The sequence below is a fragment of the Melospiza melodia genome, chromosome 5 (genome assembly GCF_035770615.1).
Source record: "Melospiza melodia melodia isolate bMelMel2 chromosome 5, bMelMel2.pri, whole genome shotgun sequence".
NCBI lineage: Eukaryota > Metazoa > Chordata > Aves > Passeriformes > Passerellidae > Melospiza > Melospiza melodia.
Genome location: NC_086198.1, coordinates 12,222,266 through 12,238,528, shown reverse-complemented (window position 1 = coordinate 12,238,528; position 16,263 = coordinate 12,222,266). Strand labels below are relative to the sequence as shown.

General features: G+C 36.7%; 1 protein-coding gene across 9 annotated transcripts in view; it reads left to right on the top strand.

Moving 5' to 3' along the window:
• Positions 1-16,263, top strand: part of RAPGEF2 (Rap guanine nucleotide exchange factor 2) — a 184,906-nt gene that overhangs the window by 147,547 nt on the left and 21,096 nt on the right. For all 9 annotated transcript variants that reach the window (XM_063156291.1, XM_063156286.1, XM_063156287.1 and 6 more), the window contains 9 exons: positions 1,445-1,581; positions 2,124-2,282; positions 3,897-4,049; positions 4,423-4,587; positions 7,589-7,696; positions 7,788-7,991; positions 8,100-8,208; positions 10,418-10,664; positions 15,071-15,228. In XM_063156291.1, coding sequence (XP_063012361.1) covers positions 1,445-1,581; positions 2,124-2,282; positions 3,897-4,049; positions 4,423-4,587; positions 7,589-7,696; positions 7,788-7,991; positions 8,100-8,208; positions 10,418-10,664; positions 15,071-15,228 — 1,440 coding nt within the window. The remainder of the gene's footprint in view (positions 1-1,444; positions 1,582-2,123; positions 2,283-3,896; positions 4,050-4,422; positions 4,588-7,588; positions 7,697-7,787; positions 7,992-8,099; positions 8,209-10,417; positions 10,665-15,070; positions 15,229-16,263) is intronic.

Here is a 16,263-nt window from a genome sequence, read left to right as displayed (position 1 = left end):
AGAGCAGGTTTATGAAGGAGATGTCATTGAAAACTGGAGAACAGAACCTTGGCAAGGGTGACATTAATGTCAGCACCGCTTCTCACAGTATATTTTTAATTGTCAGTTGTGACATTGTGACTTGACATTTGTTGCAAACATTGGAGCCTTTAAAACCTTAACATAAATGTGCATCTAATCAAACTAATTTGCTATGTTAACATACGAGTAAACACATTGAAAGCAAAGCAGAACTAGAATCCAAATTTTAATCTAATCTCTTTCACTGGGGGAGATATTTTTATTTTATTGAAGTATGACTAAATGATGATTAAGGTTGATTATCAGATGATTAAGGGACTAGAGCATCTCTTATGCAAGGAAAGTCTAAGAGAGCTGGGGCTGTTCAGCCTGAAGGAAGCTCAGGGGATCTCATTAATGTATAGAAATACCCTGGGTTGAGGGTGTGAAGATGATGGAGCCAGGGTCTTCTCAGTAGTGCCCAGTGAGAGGACAAAGGGCATAAACTAAAACACAGTAGACTCCATCAGAGCACTAGGAAATGCTTTTTTTCTGCTGAGACTGAGGACTGGGAGAGGTTATCCAGAGCGGTGTCAGTATTCCTCCTTGAAGATATTCAAAAGGTGTTTGGATGTGTTCCTGGGAAACTGACTCTAGCGTGGCTCTGCTTGAGCAGGCAGGTTTGACCAGATGACTTCTGGAAGTCCCTTTTAACCACAACCTTTCTGTAATTCAGAGTAAATAAAAAAATAGAGAAAATGGGGTCCTATTGAACTCTTTCAGTAGACATTTTAGATCAAACTGGATGCAAAAACGATTTTGGGGCATATAATCACTTGGCAGGACTGCTAAAATTAAGTTCTGTAGTTATGAACAGCATAAAAAATGAAAATACAGGAAGCTCACTGTTGAGTACAAGTGTAACTCAAGTGCAGGTAGAAGACAGAGCAGCAGCAGTCACCTTTAAGACAGTAATCCTGTCTGGTCCATCTGAGAGGAACTTTCTGGTGAAACCACCAGACAATGATCAAGTACAATTTACTGTTAAGGCTAGACTAGGAGGTGTTGGCTTTACCAAACAACTTGCTCAATTTTGTGACATTTGTCTTGCTGTGTTTTATATAGCCCTAGTCACAATGAAATTATTTCCCTGACTGCGGTATTAAAAATGTCATTGGTTGTATTCAGAGCTCTTGGTTACATTACAATCCTTCCATTATGCTGACTTTTACTTTGCAGGGTTTCTATTGATGATATGACCAGCCAGTCTGTGTCTACAAAATACCCAGTAATTAAAACAGGCCACTGTACATGATTTATTAGTATACAGAAACGATTGTGCAGCATTTTAGCTTAAGCAGCCTCAGGCATCTTGCTGAAGAGCTGTCTTTACTGTGCTTTGTTGTTTTGACATGCACGACTCAGTGGGCTTTTTTTCCTTCAGAACAACTACTGGAATTCATGCATCAATTGCCTGCTTTTGCCAACATGACAATGTCAGTGAGGAGAGAACTCTGTGCTGTGATGGTGTTTGCAGTTGTGGAGAGAGCAGGAACTATTGTACTAAACGATGGGGAAGAGGTCAGTAGCAGTTGCTTTTGACTCTCCTATTATACCAAACATCCCAGATTCCACACGGTTAAGATCCTCTTTTGTTACTTAACAAAAAAAAAGAAAAAAAAAAAAAAAAAGAGAAAAAAAGCAACATTCAGGTAAATCAGAACTCTTTTTGTTCTGGATTTTCTGAAAGCTTTTGTTTAGGTGCTCACAAATTTCTTAAGCAATAAAACCAGAAAGCATTTTCTGTATTGTACTAAATGCTTCCTGCCTATTTGAGCTCATCTGGGGACTTTATCTCAGTGTTCAAGTGCTGTTTTAAAACTTCCTCTATTTCTTTTTCCACAGTCTTTCATTACCTCTTAATAGTAAAGATGAGCTTAAGATCCCAGTTTTCTTGAGCTGGAAATAGCTGTACATTTAAGGAAAATTAGCTTATTAAATTGTTAATAGGTGCTAGAAAATAAATTTTGCCTTAGAACAATTGTGAGAGTTGTATTTATATAGTATGATTTTAAAATGTTAAATGATTTGTCTTCACATATCCTGCAATATTTGATTTGTAGCTGGATTCCTGGTCAGTCATTTTGAATGGCTCTGTGGAGGTGACATACCCTGATGGAAGAACAGAGATATTGTGCATGGGGAACAGTTTTGGTGTTTCCCCCACTATGGAAAAGGAATATATGAAAGGAGTGATGAGAACCAAAGTGGATGACTGCCAGGTAGAGTGTCTGTGGTACAAGCAAATTCACACCCACACAGGTGTCATGCAACTCAATAATGAGACCCAGTTTTATTTTAAACTGAATACATGTAAAATATCCAGTGGGTAACCCCAGACAGTAGTTGGGCAATATGGCTTCTGCATACCCACAGTCTGGGAAATGGAGTTATCTTTTTCAGGGTAAAGGATCATTTTGCATGAAGATGTTTGTCTACATACTGTTTCCAGAAGGCGAGGGCCACCAGCCGTGCATCCATTGCTTTCAATGTTCCTTGGGAGGATCTCAAGGTCCATTAGCCATGACAGGCTCCTTCCCTTCTGCAGCTTATAGCCTTTCTTCCTTACTCAACTCAGCTTCTGAATATCAGAGGAATACAAGCTTTATCTCCCGTGGTTTGAGTGAAAGATCTAATTTTGGCTAATCTGACCTTTCAAGGAAAAAGCTTTGATGTTTGCTGTAATACAAGCAGTCAGATGTAAAGAATGCTTTTCATAGCATAAAACTACTGGCTGAATCTGGTTATATGGTTGTTATTTGCTTATTCCCATCCAGAAAATTATAGCATAGCCGTGGGTGAATTAAGCATTTTGCTTGGTCCTGATGGCTAATTAGCTTCAAGTAGATGACCTTTGAAAGGGGTGAAAATGTGTGTTCATAGAGTCACCTGGTTTAGCTTGGCCATCTAACTCCCAAAATGTGCATAAATGGTTTCTCATTAGAGTAATGTTTTCAGCAAATCCAAACTGTGGAACTTCTGTTTCAGCTGCTACTAGCTACTGGAAAAATGAAATGGTGTGTAAATGAATTTAAAGAGAAAATACTGTCTCTGATTCTTGGGCCATTGTCCTAAGTCTGTACAGAAGGATTTAACAACTTTTCAACCATAAATAACACTGTTCCTTTCAGTTAAATACCCGGATTCATATAATAAGGTAGTTTAATCTTGCCCCCCAAAAGAGACAAGCATATAACAATTTGTGTACAATGTAGTTTTTTTCCAATTTGTTATGGTTGGTCTTAATTATATTTGCATAGTGTGGGTATTAGGAACATTCCTAAGATATTTATTCTTGCACTTATTCTTGGCTGAACTGATGATTGTAGAAAATAATTTTCCTGTTGTGTGCTTTAAGCCAAGAAATAATTTCTTTCTTCGTGCCTTCACTAATTAATTGAATAAATGTTCTTTTTCTTACTAATTGACTTCAATAAAATAGCTATTAAAAAACAAGATTATTTACCAAAACAATAGCCACAAAAAATAAAAGCTGGGTTTTCACTTAACTCTTCTAAATACCACAAAAGAGCTGGGCTTTCATCTACAGCAGTGGGGAGGTCAGAGCAGCTGAACGAGAATGGCTGGGAATGCTAAATCATATTGCTCTGATGGATCTTGGTCTCCTCAAATGCAGGATTGTAGTGGCAGTGCTGTGCCTGTCTGTTCATCTGCTTGGTAAGGCTGAACTGCTGGAAAGACAAAAACTATTGGAAAGGCTCACTGCAGGTTGAGGAGCTACTTTATTTTGTCTGTTGGTTGAGTACTTGCACCTTAAGGCTAAATGCTCCTCTGAAGATTGGACATTCAACGCTGGTGTGTGATGATTTTTCCAGTTTGTTTGCATAGCCCAGCAAGATTATTGCCGCATCCTCAATCAAGTGGAAAAGAACATGCAGAAGGTGGAGGAGGAAGGGGAGATTGTGATGGTGAAGGAGCACAGGGAGCTGGACCGCACTGGAACGAGGAAAGGCCACATTGTCATCAAGGTAAGAGGAAAAGAGAGTGTCTCTTGAGAAAGTCTGTGTTCTGCAAACCTCGTAACTTGGCAAGTTAGGGCCAGGATCAGTTGAGGTGTATATTGTAGAAGTAAATATTTGAAAATGGACTGTTAATATTTCTAGATTTTTTTAAAAATAATTATGCATGTTGACAAGTAGGTGATTTCTATAGAGCTTAATTACATAATTTTTTTTATGTTTCTTAATACAGTGGTCAAGCTGTTGTGTTTGCTTAGCACATCAGTTAATGGATGGCAGTATTTCTAGTGTGATGAATCTTCAGTATGTTACAAGAAAACAAATTTGCATGTGTTGAAAATGTGTTAATAAGTATGATTTTTCAATTTTTTGCTATCAATAGGGAACAGCTGAAAGGTTAACAATGCATTTGGTGGAAGAGCACTCTGTGGTAGACCCAACATTTATAGAAGACTTCCTGTTGACATATAGGACCTTTCTTTCCAGCCCAATGGAAGTGGGCAAGAAGTTGTTGGAGTGGTTCAATGACCCCAGCCTCAGGGATAAGGTGAAAATCTCCTGAACCATGTGTTGTTACCATTCACATTGAAATATAAGAAATAAGAATAAAATATGCTTTAGAGAGAATGACTAAATTGAATAAGATACAAATAGCTGGTGACATATTTTAATGGCAGAATATATGGCTAAAACTAAGAACATTTTTTCCCCTTATTTTGTTTAAATATTACTGTGCTCATGCAAGGTAAATTGCCCATGCTTTACCTTGCTGTGTTTTTACAACTTAATTGCTTACAGGTATACAGGAATCTTTTTTTCCAATTGCATTTTTATTTAATGTAATTCAGTAGAATTTTATTGTGTCTCCAAGTTTGAGCATATGATAAGTTTTGTGTTTTCTGTACATATTGCTGGTTAATTCAATGTGGCAAACATGATTTTTTTTTTAAAGGAGAATAGGACATTCATGCATTGTTAAGAATCTGTTGTGCTTTATGTAGCATTAAAAAAAAAGCCACCAAGCCCAACCCAAACACAAGAAAGCAATCAGATATCTTCTTCCCTAAACAAAATTTCCATGATGGAAGAATAAGGCACATCCAGTTTTGGCACACTGGCCATTGAGGCTTTATCATCCTTCAAAATCTATTGCTTTATTTTCTCTTGTATGCAACTTTTTCCTATGCTAAAAAAGTTCTAAAAATTTCCAGATGCCCTTTTTTTTTATAAATTTGAAACCATGGGAATGATACTAGTACAACGAAAGAGACATTTGGTTTTCAGCTTTTATTTAAATCTGTGTATTTCTTCCAGAAATGTTAGTATAGCTGTGCCTTGAAGGAAGGGTCTTATATATGACAGAGGGTAGGCTTTGCAGCTGATACTGCTCAGAGTTATGGTATTGGAGCTCATCTTTGAAGTTATGTTGCTTGTTCTCCAATGGACAATCCCCTCAACCTCTAAAAGCATGAGCCAGCGTGATACAAGCCACAGTTGCTTGTATCAGTCTGAAGACAGAACAGCTCTTTGTTCTGCTGCCTCAATAACCAACCTTTTCTGACCTCCAGCAGCACTGACAGAAAGGCAGGAGGCAGAGAACAGCTTGGGACAAGTGGAGATAAGCAAGTAGGGAATGAGGAATCTGGAAGATTTTGGCTGTTTTGTACTGGGTGCTGATGGGCAGTAAGGGGAGTGAAGGGGGTGAGTAAAACTTCCTGGGGATGATGAGTAGTCAGGAGCATTCAGAGTGGGACACTGGACATCCAGCCTTAGCAATGATTTTGCCCTGCAGCAAGTTACTTGATTTTACAGCTTTAATCCTCTTCTAATGCTGTTCCTGATTTGTGACACAATAATGGCATTCCTCTGGAAGTCAGAATTCAGCTCCTCCTAGCTCAGTGTCCTCTGGGTGCAGATGAGTAAGTCCCAACTCCAAAAGCAGCATTGACAGTGAAGCTGTCACTGCAGTAGTTTAAAATACATTGTGTGGTACAGCTTGCAACTTCCCAGACAATTTGAATAATCTGCAGTTACCCTAAATTTAACCAGACATTGTCTGGATCTTCCAGTGTCATCCACAGTAATGAAAAATATCAAAACTGTTTAACAGGAATGAAGTTCATCTTCATTTTCAAAGGTGCAGAAATCTCAAGTATTTTCCTGTGCCTGGGAGCTGCACATGTAGAACTGGCTAGTTGCCTTCAGTTGAAATCTGAACTTGAGGAGTTCTGACGTACTTGGTTAGTTTGGTCATTAATTTCAGCACTTTTGAATTAATTTCCTTTCTGGGGTAAAAGGAAAACTACTTAGAAACTTTGAAGGTGGCAAGGATTGGTTTTGCATGCCTGGTGTCAGACCTTTGGCACATGGGGCTGCAGAGGTTTGGATTTTGTGCAGACACGAAGAATGGGTGGGGGTTAGCACTAATTAAAATTTGTATGAGACTTTTAAATTGTGTGAGACTTTGTTCTTAAGCATTAAGTTTTGAAATGTTTAGAGATTTATCCCTACTGATTTACTTTCCTAGCATAAAAGAAGAAATGCAGCTGTATTTTTAGAGGTAGCATTGAGTGGCACAACTGTTTTGGATTCAGCAACTTTTTAAAAATAGCATTAATCAATACTAATTCAAGACGCCAAAATACCTTTGTTTTGTCAGGACAACTGCTGCTGATATTCCAGGTCAAATCACATACTAAAAGAAGAATATTAGAGTAAAAGCATATAGTTTTAAAAAATGCTGCTCTTATTTTGTGGCTTTGCCTTCATTACTATTAATTAATAGTATTTCTTCAGATTTTTTCCTAAGAAACTGTAAAGTACCAGTTAAGATTCTTCTCAACTCTATCATCATAATTGCTTGGGGGGAGTAGCTGGTGGAAGGAAAAAAGGAAGAGTAAATGGAAAGATTGGCTCTAAGGAAAGGAATTGCTGTTAAAACATCTTTCCTGCTTCTTGCAATATCTTGTTTTTCTGCCTGTCTAAACATAGAGGAGCTGTTTTACAGAGCTAAATGCCAAATGAAGTTAATGGTGGCACATCTAAAGACTTAGGAGATTCAAGGGCCATTATTAGACTGTATTGTAAGCTTTGTGATCCTGTGCTTGGAGAACTAAGCAGATTTGGAAATGTACATGAACAGGAAATTGTTATAAGTCAGAAATGGATCTACCTTGTTGCCTTCTACCTGTGTGCACTATTTCTTATTAATAAAATTTGATACAGCCAGTGTTTTCTGACTTGCAGCATTCATTATGAAATACAGCATACAATTGCTTATACAAGTGAAAGCAATTATGATACTTAATTTTTCTATTCTCCTGATAAATAATTGCATATTAGTGAAGTTTGATTTGGATGTATATAATAATATAATAGTATAGTAATAGTAATGTAGTATATAATAAAACATATGTATATGTATTATTTAAGATTCCAGTGAAAATTTACAGGGCCCTTAATGACCAGTATTTTTAAAGGACTTGGCAGTAATGTTGTTCTGAGTATTCCAGCAGAATTTATAACTTATAATATTGATGAATTTTCAGGTTACACGGGTAGTATTGTTGTGGGTGAACAATCACTTCAATGATTTTGAAGGAGATCCTGCTATGACTCGATTTCTGGAAGAATTTGAGAACAATTTGGAGAGGGAGGTAAGAGTGAGGGTTTTGTTCTGACAACTTGGGATAACAGGGAATAGCCAGGCTGTTGTCATATATAACTTACTGTGCTTTTCTCTTATAGAAAATGGGTGGACATTTGAGGCTGTTAAATATTGCTTGTGCTGCTAAAGCTAAACGAAGATTGATAACATTAACAAAGCCATCTCGAGAAGCCCCTTTGCCTTTTATCTTGCTGGGAGGGTCAGAAAAGGGATTTGGAATCTTTGTTGACAGTGTAGATTTTGGTAGCAAAGCTACAGAAGCAGGCTTGAAACGTGGAGACCAGGTATGTAATTTTAAAATGTGTTCCTCTCCCCTGTTTTTTTTTTTTTTTTTTTTTTTGCTTCCTTTCTCTTCACTACATGAAAATTTTTCAAACTTGTTTGAATTTTAGATATTGGAAGTGAATGGTCAAAACTTTGAAAACATTCAATTGACAAAAGCCATGGAGATCCTTAGAAATAACACTCATCTGTCTATCACTGTGAAAACCAATTTATTTGGTAAGTTTGTCTGCATTGTTCATTCTAGTTTTGATAGAGATCTAAATTTTTTTTAATAGTTTAAAATAGTTTTGTTTGAAAATCTTTTGTACTGGAGAGAATAGAAAAAGCAAACATGAATGTCCTAAAATATCTTTGTTCATAATGGCAAAGAAAAATTTATGAGTAGAGATTTACATGAAGGGACTTCCCTCTCACAAGTGTATGTTTCTGGATTAAGAGGAACTATTGTGGCCATGTAGCTCGAACTTTAAAAACCTGCTTGTATATAAAATGTTTAGTTTTCTCTCAAGAGAGAAGCCTCTTCAGGCATTCCGGCTGATCAGTGGTTTTATTCTGTCTGCTGACTTTACTTGTAGTTTTTCAGCCCACTCTAAGTGTAGCAAGCTCAAGACTATTACAACCTTTCCTGCCAACTAGGTGAAAAGATTCTTGCTACCCTCTGTATTTGTTCTCTACATATTTCCCTCCAGCAAGTACTAAAGTACACATGGAAGAGTTTTCAAGCAGCTTCAGGAGCTCAATTAGTATCATAAGTAATGAATATATTAGGGATTTGGTTTGATTTTTTTACCACTGGGTACTTGGATTACTTACACAATTTAGTGATGTGTTCCTTGAGTATCTCTTTCAGGATCAGGTTCTTCATCTCAAGTAAGTAGGGCAGAATATCCAGAATATCACCACAGCACATCACTGTACTACTGAAGATTTAAGTTTGCCTAGGTTATCTCCAGAAGTCATTGGTCAAAAAGTCTTAAAAGTCATTAGTCAAATCTGTTTACTTTTTTTTTTTTTTCTTTGCAGTAAAGATTCTAGTATTTCAGTTGTTTCTAATAATTAGAGATATTTCTAAATGTATCTGGATATGCTTTTTTAGCTGGATGTTCTTGTTTCTCTGTGTGTAAGTTCTGTAACTGTCCTCCTCACACTGGGTGTTTGAATCTCATGCACTGCTTTACTCTGTTAAAGATTGAACTTGATTTCTTCCTTTCTTCAGAAGTGTTTTTCTAATTTTTTTCTATCTTGTGACTCCAGTGCAAATACTGAAATCAGATTACAGTACAGTCCCAGAGCAGTTACTTTCTGTGTATTGCATGCAGAATTTCTTCTCCAAAAATCCCAAAAGGAGTTTCCTTTTTTCAACAGCATCTTCTTATCTTTACCTAATTTCTGTCTCCAGCATCTAAGTCCTATTCATTAGTACAGTTATTGGCTGGGTTTACTCTCCTCCACTTTAGTGTCTTATTTCAAGCTTTTGAAGTCTCTTAGTAATTTGTTGTACCTCTAGATATTAGAGAATTAAGGACAAAATTAATGAATAACAGTAATACATAGCCCCCTAATACTCATCCTCAGTTAGTTGCCATTGTTGCTATGTTTTTCTACAATTCCCTAGTTTTAATTATCACTTTTTATTTATTATTACAAATCAAGTCATCAGAGGATTTTTCCATTTTTGTATGAAGAGTTCCTCCAACACTCAGAATACGTGACTTGTTCTCCAGTTCAGTTTTGTATGATTTATTTAAATGTGTCGGGGGTTTTTTTGAGGCTCAAAGTTGCAGTAGAAGAACTAATTTACAAATTTATCAGATATTTCTGCCTCAGAGATGACTCTTTGCTAGGGAGCTGAGGGAGAATGAGTGGTTTTTGGTATTTCTGGCAGATGGATACAACAGCCCTGTCAAACATCCAAGGTGTCTCAGTAGTCTCCTGCTTTATTTTTCTTATGGCTTTGTTACTGTTTTCCTTTTCTGATGCTGTTGCTAATAATTTCTTGTCCATCTGAAAGCTTTTGTTGCTGTCTCTCTGTTTAAAATTTCCTTCTCATTTTTATTTTTCTATCTCACTTTTGTCTAATGTGCTCTTTTTATACATGCTGCTATTCTGCAGAAGCCTTTGTCCTTAGACTAAAAAGTCAAATTCCTTCTGTTGATACCATCCGTGTAACCATGTGGGCACCTGTGTATTTCTCTTCTAGGCTGGGCCACTTAACTGTTTTTCTGATTCATACTACAGAAAATGAATGTTATTTTTAAAAGCAAAAATGTTTTTGAAGTCTTATACCTAGATTAATTTAATGCTGAAATGGACAGAATAGCCTAATCTTTTTTTTTAATGATTAATATTGAACTGGTCTGGTGCACAGAGCTTTCTTTTATATTTTTGTCCTTTTTGCTTACCTCTCTTTTTCTGTCTTGTGCAGTTTTTAAAGAACTCTTAACAAGGTTGTCAGAGGAAAAAAGAAATGGTGCTCCCCACCTGCCTAAAATCGGTGATATTAAAAAGGCGAGTCGTTACTCCATCCCTGACCTTGCTGTTGATGTGGAGCAGGTAATAGGATTAGAAAAAGTAAATAAGAAGAGTAAAGCCAACACAGTGGGGGGAAGAAATAAGTTAAAGAAGATACTTGACAAGACTCGAATCAGCATTCTGCCTCAGAAACCATACAAGTGAGTTTATTTCCTCCTAAATGTTTCCTTTGCATTAAATTATAAGAATTCCTAATGAACTTATAATTTGTGATTAAACTTTTTTATTTATTAATACAAATCATATTTATGTCTGAAAAAAATACCAGAAAAAACTATTCTGAATATTTGAACAAGCATAGACCGCTAACAGTGCATCTTCTGACATCAATTTAGATGTATTTTGTTTCTTATAGATCGAGTAATGACCAAATACTACTTTATGTCATTTTCCTTTTTCTTTTAAGAGGACTGTTAACTTAAATTATTTCAGAATAATTCTGCGAGCAGGTTACTTGCTAAGGGTTGGTATGAGCTAAGATTTCAATGTATCCACGTTCCAGTGGTGTATAAGAATTTTTATGTACTGCTGTAAGGAGTGTGAGGCTAAAATTTTAACTTGGGTTCTTTGATAGAATTGTGTGTGGTTTTTTGTTTTATTTTTTTAAATGAAAGCAAAATATGCTATCTGATAGTTTTATTCTATGAACACATTTTAGAAATAGTTCTGAAAATTGCTGGCAACAATAGAAGAATGAATTTTATATGATATTATAGGAACCTGGTTCTTGGCCAAGGCAAATGGTATTGATGGGGGCAAAACAATTGGTAGAGGGTAGTTGTGTGATGAGTTTTCTCTTGCATTTTTCTTTCCTGTGTCCCACTAGGGAATAAGCTATTCCATGTAAATTAGAAAAAAGACACTTGTGCTGAAAATGCAGGGCTTTTTTCCCTGCCATTACCTAAAAAATTTGCTTAACTGATGTTAGATATTGCCTACTAAATGAAAACTATTCTGAAAATTATATATAGAATTTGAGTAATAGATTTATTAAATTAATATAGACTATTATACACAAATAATGGCTGTTTGTTGAATTGATGGCAGTACCTTTCCAATAGAGGAGAATCTGTAAATCCTCTGTTTGTGTTGTTTGTCTTTAGCATGTTTTCCTTTATTTAACTGGTCTTGCATGTTTGTTTCTCTGATGAGCTGTGCATACTTAGGTCTTTCTGCATTGGTCACTATGGTTCATACCATTTGCATAAAATTTTCATGTTGATTTTTTTTTCCTTTATGTTCTTTCATTTTTATACTTTTTCTGTGCAGGGACCTCTTTGGGTAAGATTCAGAAAAACTTGACCTATTTTATTTTCTTCTGCTAGCTCTGCTTTATGTGTTATATATAGCAGTTTGTCTGCAAAGCCTGTTGACATTCAGTTGTTTTTGTCTGCACAGTTTCTGCATAGAGATCTGAGATCTGTAGCTATAGACTTTAGTGTTTGTGCTTTTCTTTCCCCTATGGTGTAAAAGCATCCATCTCATTCTTCCTTTTAATTACTGGCATTGAATATATTAAGGGACTTTACCTAGTTTCACGATTTTGCATGTAAGAAAATCAAGAGGGGTGGAAAAGCTGATTTACTCTTAAGTTAAAGTAGGCATTTAAAGACTTCATGACTCAGCTGGCTTAGGAGGTGAAACTGTTCACTGTTTTTTGAGTTTGAAGACTGCAGAAGACTCCAGTGCCTTGAGGATGTACCCAGACAAAGCCAATCTTTAAACCAGAATGAGGTCGCTCTTAGAGGAGGCTTGTCTGCTTCATGAGACATTAAATCACTACCAAAGATGAATCAGTTTGAGCAGGAGATGATGCCTTCCTTCAGTCCTGCTGTTTAGTTCAATAAGGTTAAATAACTTCCCAAACTGAGCAAACAGCACCATTTCCTCTGCAGCTACAGGGAAATCTTCTCTTCAGTGTCTGTGAGACATTTCTTGGGTTCCAGGTACAATCTGCACTGGAGCTCATTGTTTACTTTTCTGACACAGTGATTTTGTGGTCTGTAGGCTCAATTGGTCCAAAAAAGGATTAAACACAATTCCCACCTCCTTCTCTGGTAGAGTTCTGCCTGGTCCATAGAGCAGCATCCCAGGCAAAGCAGCAGCCCCTGTCTCTCTCCTCTCTGCAGCCCTGCAGTGGGGTGCACAGGATTTTGTGTTCTGAGGGAAGCAGCATTCAGATAGTTCTGTCATTTCATTGTCCCTTCTACCCTGTTTGTCATTCAACAGCAAAGTTATTTCTTAGTTAATGTGCTGTGTCCCTGCATGGCAGATACCTACAGAAAGCAATATAAATGCTGCTTCCTTAAAACCACAGTCTTCTTTCATTGGCATAATAAAAATATTTTACCTAGCAGTAGATCTTCATGGGACCTGGATTTTTTTAGTGTTGCTCTTTTTATCTGATATTTCTAGACTTCATTACTTGTTTGCATAGGTTAGAACTCAGATTCTAATTTAAGTTTTAAAAATAGAGTAGACTGAGTGTAAAGTAAATTATTTCCAATTTCTTATATGAATACTTAAACTCAAGCACAATTTTAAACACTTTTTTTGCTTTTAAACCTAACATTTTCAGAGTTGATCCACTTTACTGAAGCTGCCTCAGTCATAACATACACGATAACTATAAGATTATATAAACTGGCAAACTGCAAAAGGAATGCATAATGCAAGTGAAACTACTAATATAAGATTCACACTGTCTTAATTTGATTTGAATTTAGAGAAAATACTGTTGTTTGCAGTATTTATGAAATCTGGTATATAGTAGTATAGAACTACCAGAAAACATTTTGAGGTACTTGGGCTGCAGGGTTTTTTGTTTACTTTCTTTTTTTTTTTTTTAATGTGGAGTGGTTCCTGCTTGAAGGACCTGATATTGATTGCTGGCAACTCTTTTGTAGTGACTTATTTGCTTTTGGTTTAGCAGGAAGGTTCTGTGGGCTGAGTAGGTTATCACTGCTTGTCACAGTATTTTGTGCTTGATGGAAGTACAAAAATACAAATGCTCAGATTCACCTTAACTTCTGATTAAGAGAGAAGCCTATATCTGTTTCCAGTGGACTTGAGTGTTTCTGTCACTCTCATGGCTTGAGGTTACAATTCATAAAAGTGTTCTGGTAATACAGAGTTATCTGTTTTTTAGAAGCAAAACAGTGAGAAAACCCAAACACAGCACAGAGAGATACCATGCATTGCCTTCTCAAAAGCAGTTGTGTCCATGTCATTAAAAATGTGTCTTTAGTGCTCAGACACTGTTCTAGCTTTCCAGACTACTGTTCAATTCATAGCACTTAAAGAAGTGGTACAAGAGTGCACAGTGTAGAGTTATTCATCAGGAAGCACAAAGGCATATTGCTGCTGTAACAGCTATCAGGGTAATTATCTAGCTTTTATTACTTCTGTTTAGGTTTTCCAAGAGTGGATAGAGACAAAGGCTTAAGTGCCCAACATTAGTGTACAAGTGGTCATTTGTGTTGCATCATTTAATTTACTAGACTGGCTTAGTTGTAATGTTTGCAATGAAGTCTAAATTCTGGTTTATGCTTTATTTAAATGTGTAGATACAGATTTAGGTGTTCTTGGCTTTTAGAGAGGCCTTGCCTATACTTGCTACATTTTTAATGCTTTTCACTTTCTATAATGACTGCTATTCAACATTTTACACCCTCTGAGTATTTTATTAAGGGTTTTGTTCTGTATATTTAGAGAAAAGTTCAATGGCTGTCTCCAGCTCTACGTCTTGTGGCTGGTGTTCTGCTTCACGTTATTATGAACTCAAAAGCAATAAGCAAATCGGTGCCTACTGTAACATGATGATAGCTCTGTCTCAGATCCATCTAGCACTGCTGATCTCCTGTGGGACCCTGCCTTACAAAATTTAATGGATAAAACACTTCACCTTTATCACAGAATACTTTATTTACAGCTGCCAGGTACTTTGCAGTGGATACTTCTAGCACCCAAGTGTGGATGTTTAGCTTAGCCTTACCTGGTATCATTTCAGTCACACAGAGTGGAGAGAAACTTAGACAAGTGATACAGGGTGGCAAAACCAAATTATCTCAAATTATCCTCTCTCATCCGTCTGTTGAAAGATCTTATATAGCATGGCTACAATATATCACAAATATAGTTGCAAATCCTGTCTCTGATGGAGTAAAAAAATCTATGAAGTCCAGGCTTGAAAACAGCACTGAGGGGCAGCAGTATTAGTCAAAGTTTGGGTGATAGGATGGTGAGGTGTATACCACCTTTTGAATGAACATATTGGCCAAAATAATTTAAAAAATGAGCCTAGCAACGCCTCAGTGCTTAATGGTGAGCATCTTCTGGCAGTGTGAGCGAGCAAATCAAGTCACTCTGAGTGGACTGTTCACAAAGCAAGTCCTGTTTTCTGGAGAAGTTTGACTTCTAAATAGCAATTTCTGTATAAACAATTAAAAGTATAAAAATGCAGCAGTAGAGACATCACTGCCATCCCTCTAATATAGCCAATCTCTGAATGTCTGTAAGTCCTGATTTTATTTCTTTCTGGATGCAGTGACATTGGAATTGGCCAGTCTCAGGATGACAGCATTGTGGGACTGAGACAGTCAAAGCACATTCCTCCTGCTTTACCTGTCAGTGGAACCCTGTCGTCCAGTAATCCTGACCTGCTGCAGTCTCATCACCGCATCTTAGACTTTAACACTACTCCAGGTAAGGATCCTTTTCTTATTGTAGTTCCTAACCTTTTAATTTCCTGTCATAGTTCAGTTTTTTGGGGTTTTTTTGTTATGTGTGGATTTGTAGAGTCTGAAGAGGCATGTGAGTTTTTATTAATTGTTTGCTGTCATACAAAAATTTGCCACATATTCATGCGTGAGGATTTATTACATCTGCTACAATATACTTTACCCACATATAATAGATGTCTGTTTTTCATGCATGCTGTATACAGAGTGCTTCTTACTGACTGAATATTCCTGGTCAGTAAAAACCTGTTTTGCTTGGTATTTCATAATTTCCCTTGGTGGATCATTGTTTTCAAGACTGCAATATTTTCAAATGGCATAGCAGATCATTAGCTCATAGTAAAGGGAAAGGATATTGGGCTGGGACACAAAATTTGTATTTCAGTCTTTTTCTGAACAGACTTATATAATTTGTACTACATTTGTAAGGGACAGTTTTAAAGTTTCTTGTTAGTCATCCTGCCCTACAGCTGTATGCCAAATTCTTTGAATATAAAATCCCTTTCTGAAATAGATAAAAAACGAACACATTTCGAGAGGATCAAAGCACAGGAGTGAATAAGGGAGAAATAGGGGGAGACTATGAGAAACTTGAGAGCCTTATCTTATAAAAATGGTTTAGCTGGAGCTCCTGGTAGGTTTAGGATTTGGGCTCTTATCTGGCTGCAAGAAGGCTCTTAGTGGGAAACCTTTCCTGAGTTAAGTATCCAAGTCTTTGCTATTAAAATATAGCTTTTGGAGCAGGATACAGTGATGGTAGCTCAGCAGACACTTGGTTATTTTGGCCTAATCTTTAGAGAATTACTCAAAAGTAGAAAATTCAGTGCCCTCCTAAGACTGAGGTGTTTGAAATAATACCTAAGGGATTAGCTAAAGGAATGCTGCTGAAATATCAACCTACACACTGACCAAGTTGATGCAACCATAGTGCTTGAAACTGTGATATTGAACCTTACTTCATGTCAGGTGTTTTAGGGCTAGAGGAGATTGCAAGGAGGTG